Raw genomic sequence first — 4,540 nt, 5'->3', positions numbered from 1 at the left:
AGACTTATACTACTGTTCAAAAGTTTGGAGTCTTTTAGAAATGTCCTTGTTTTTGAAAGAAAAGCACATTTTTTGTCCATTAAAATAACATCAAATTGATCAGAAATACAGTGTAGACATTGTTAATGTTGTAAATGACTATTGTAGCAGGAAACGGCAGATTTATTTTTAATGGAATATCTACATAGGCGTACAGAGGCCCATTATTAGCAACCATCACTCCTGTGTTCCAATGGCACGTTGTGTTAGCAATCCAAGTTTATCCTTTTAAAAGTCTAATTGATCATTAGAAAACCCTTTTGCAATTATGTTAGCACATCTGAAAACTGTTGTTCTGATTAAAGAAGCAATAAAACTGGCCTTCTTTAGACTAGTTGAGTATCTGGAGCATCAGCATTTGTGGGTTCGATTACAGGCTCAAAACGGCCAGAAACWWWRWWCTMWKWRRRGWKASTCMWRWSTRMWTRRMWGWWKTGAGAAATGCGAGAAATTGCCAAAAGCTGTGTACTACTCCCTTCACAGAACAGCGCAAACTGGATCTAACCAGAATAGAAAGAGTAGTGGAGGCCCCGGTCCACAACTGAGCAAGAGGACATGTACATTAATGTSTAGTTTGAGAAACAGAAGCCTCATTAAATAGTACCCGCAAAACACCAGTCTCAGCGTCAACAGTGAAGAGGCGACTCCGGGATGCTGGCCTTCTAGGCAAAGTTCCTCTGTCCAATGTCTGTGTTCTTTTGCCCATCTTAATGGCTTTTTATTTGCAACTCTGCCTAGATGGCCAGCATCACGTAGTCGCCTCTTCACTGTTGACGTTGAGACTGCTGAGCGATGGTTTCTGATAATGGGCCTCTGTACACCTATGTAGATATTCCATTAAAAGGAAATCTGCCGTTTCTAACTACAATAGTCATTTACAACATTAACAATGTCTACACTGTATTTCTGAGCAACATGATGTTATTTTAATGGACAATTCTTTTTGCTTTTCTATCAAAAACAAGGACATTTCTAAGTGACCCCAAACTTTTGAAAGTTAGTGTAGATATGCCTTACATGTCTGGATGAAATATTCTACCCAGGAAAATTCAACACTGAAATCTATGGGTCATCTGTGCATCTGTGGGTCTTTTCTGCTGACAACAATGAAAATGTATATTTGTCTTTAATGCCGGGTTTGATCTAAATGTCAGAAGCTATCCAGGGGAATGGWTACTTTTTATGTTAAAGAGTGGAATGTTTTTTCTGCTGGTGCATCCTGAGGTAGCTCCTCTCTGATAACCTCTTCCCGCAGTGCGTACTGGCGAATGGCCTCTCTCCCGTGTGGACCTTCAGGTGCATCTTCAGCTGGTCCTGGCGGGAGAACCTCTTCTCACACTGCGTACAGCTGTAGGGTTTCTCCCCTGTGTGGACCCTCTGGTGCCTCTTCAGGTGACCAGCCTGGGCAAAGCGCATGTGACACTGGGTACAGCTGAAGGGTTTCACCCCTGTGTGGACTCTCAGGTGCCTCTTCAGGCTGAAGGAGTGAGAGAAACTGGCCCGGCACAGGTGGCAGCCAAATTGTTTCTCCCCCGTGTGTACCCTCTGGTGGATCTCCACCTGTTGGGGAAAACTGAAGGCTTTCCCACAGAATGAACACGGGAAGCGCTTCTCTTTGGTGCTGCCACCTTTACTGATTCCGTCTTCACTACTGTCATTTGTCAGTGGGCTTGTGTAGCCATTTAGTGTTGAGGCACTGGCATTGTCTGAGGTCTSGTTTAACATTAGGAGAGTGTGAGGAGAACGAAGGCCAGGGAGTGTCTGTGTTATCGCAGGGTCCATGTTACAGTTGACAGATTCTATAGAAGACAAGCTGAAGGCAGCACCTGTTAGAGGGTTAACCTGAGGCGCCATCAGTCTTTCTGAATCACAATTATAGGAGCAGGACGGAGCATCGTAAGCGAAGTCTGTACTCTCRCGCCGCATARGTTCACTTTCCTGTCCCCGCAGACCAAATKTATGCCTCGCCCTGGTTTCAGCCAGTCTGTTGTRATGGAGACTAAGTTCGGATGTCGTTGTGTGTTCGACTATCTGTTTCTGGTTATGGTTAACAGCGTTGTTCCCCAGCCCAGAGTTGAGGACGCTGTCCCATCCCCTGACCTCCACTATGTCACCTCTGGTCCAGGCCTGCTCGGTGATGTTGTTCGCTGGGCCCTTGGCTGCACCGGTCTGGGAATCCAAYATGGCCACCCAGTCTGCTCTGTTAGTCTCCAGCCAACCACCTACATGAAGAGTTTAGAAAATAGACTTTACAAACATGGCAGGGAAGACTCTACATATGGAGTTTTTTTGTTGTCAATTACCTGTCAAATTCATACATGTAAACATAAGTTGTATTGATTTGATTTCATTAAAGAAYAAAAATCAATAGCCACTATTCCTGTTGGAAGATCTAATACTGTATGTAGGCTATATGTGGGTCTTTCTATAAACTAGTGAGGATTTCCTACGCTGGACAAGTTGTTACAGCTGTTGATAAGTCACTGATAATAATCATCCCATTTCTTTTTCATGTCATTACATTAAGATATAAGGGGGAACATAGCTATATTCAATACAATTCACAACTTCATTTAAAACCTGTTTAACCATTCTCAATGGTGGGTGTCTTAATGGATTTGTCCAAAATCAGGTGACATAAAACATTACTTTTCTGTCCTTGCATTTATGGCTGTGTAAGTTGTTGTATCATATATTAAGCATTAATCAGTTCGATAATACTTTAAACTTGAACCCTGTAAGAATCCTTGATCTAGCTGTCTGACAGTTTTTTGTACCGAGATCTCAGAAATGCAGTGCAACTATGTAACATTTTGTGTCTCCTTACACTGAGGATACAAAACATTAAGAACACTGCTCTTTCCATGACAGACTGACCAGGTGAATCAAGGTGAAAGAGCTATGATCCCTTATTAATGTCACCAGTTAAATCCACTTCAATCAGTGTAGATGAAGGAGAGGAGACAGGTTAAACAAGYGTTTTTAAACCGAGACAATTGGGACTTGGATTGTGTATGTGTGCCATTCAGAGGGTGAATGGGCAAGTCAAAAGATTGAAGTGTCTTTGAACAGGGTAGGTGCCAGGCGTACCTCGTAAAACTGACCATCCTACCGATCCTCGACTTTGGCGATGTCATTTACAAAATAGCCTCCAACACCCTACTCAACAAATTGGATGCAGTCTATCACAGTGCCATCTGTTTTGTCACCAAAGCCCCATATACTACCCACCACTGCGACCTGTACGCTCTCGTTGGCTGGCCCTCGCTTCATACTTGTCGCCAAACCCACTGGCTCCAGGTCATCTACAAGACCCTGCTAGGTAAAGTCCCGCCTTATCTCTGCTCGCTGGTCACCATAGCTGCACGCACGCGTTCCAGCAGGTATATCTCACTGGTCACCCCCAAAGCCAATTCCTCCTTTGGCCGCCTCTCCTTCCAGTTCTCTGCTGCCAATGACTGGAAAGAATTACAAAAATCTCTGAAACTGGAAACACTTATCTCCCTCACTAGCTTTAAGCACCAGCTGTCATGAAATTGTCGGCGGGTGATTGTCATGCAAATAACTGCCGGTCTCACGGTAATTGATCGTTAATTAACAAACACCTTTAGCATCTCCTGGCTTCCACTGATCCATGTAATTATAGCCTACACCACAATACATCCATTATTTATTTTACACAGGTCTAAAGAAACATGATTTGAAGAAAATGTAGCCTATTTCAGAAGAACAGAATAGCATATTCTGAGTTGTCCATACGTTAGGCACTGATCTGGCTATACCATATGGCTGTGGGTTACACTCGTTCATTTAGCAGAGAAGAGTTGCTTAGAATTCCATGACATCATTTCATATAATTTAATAGTATGAAGAATATAATTGAACATTGCTGAATAAAATAAAGGATATTTTCTCCAAACGATCCAAACGATTAACAAAGAAACAGGTCCTCCTATCTGCTAAAGTTAAGAGACATTTATGCAACTTTAGTTGTGATACAAAAATGAGGCTATACGTTTACGTGTTTTATACGTTCTAGCTGCATGATGTGACTAATGACGATTTTTTAAAAGTTGCATGAAAGGCATAAGCTCTGCTGTTTCTTGCGTAGGCTGCACACACTTCATCGTCTCTCATTCACTATTTTGCAAGCACTTGATAATATTCTCACCCATCAGACTATTCTTAATTTAATCTGGTCTTTACCTATAGCCTACTAATATACAGTACCAGTCAAAAGTTTGGACATACTTACTTATTCAAGGGTTTTTCTTTGTAGAATAATAGTGAAGGCATCAAAACTATGAAATAACACACATGGAAACATGTAATAGKCAAAAAAGTGTCAAAACAAATCAAAATATATTTTAGATTCTTCAAAGTTGCCACCCTTTGCCTTGATGACAGCTTTGCACACTCTTGGCATTTTCTCAACCAGCTTCACCTGGAATGCTTTACCAATAGTCTTGAAGGAGTTCCCACATATGCTGAACACTTGTTG

The 4,540-nt window shown here is 42.0% G+C and overlaps 1 protein-coding gene across 3 annotated transcripts in view; it reads right to left on the bottom strand.

The window, feature by feature from the left end:
* Positions 1-467: 467 nt before the first annotated feature.
* The window catches only part of LOC111971305 (uncharacterized), a 124,910-nt gene continuing 120,837 nt past the window's right edge, over positions 468-4,540 (bottom strand). For all 3 annotated transcript variants that reach the window (XM_070446396.1, XM_070446395.1, XM_070446394.1), the window contains exon 6: positions 468-2,261. In XM_070446396.1, coding sequence (XP_070302497.1) covers positions 1,225-2,261 — 1,037 coding nt within the window. In that variant the 3' untranslated portion in view covers positions 468-1,224. The remainder of the gene's footprint in view (positions 2,262-4,540) is intronic.

Source organism: Salvelinus sp. IW2-2015, linkage group LG13 (genome assembly GCF_002910315.2).
Source record: "Salvelinus sp. IW2-2015 linkage group LG13, ASM291031v2, whole genome shotgun sequence".
NCBI lineage: Eukaryota > Metazoa > Chordata > Actinopteri > Salmoniformes > Salmonidae > Salvelinus > Salvelinus sp. IW2-2015.
Note: the sequence above shows the minus strand (reverse complement) of the source record. Positions and strands in the feature narration are given on the sequence as shown.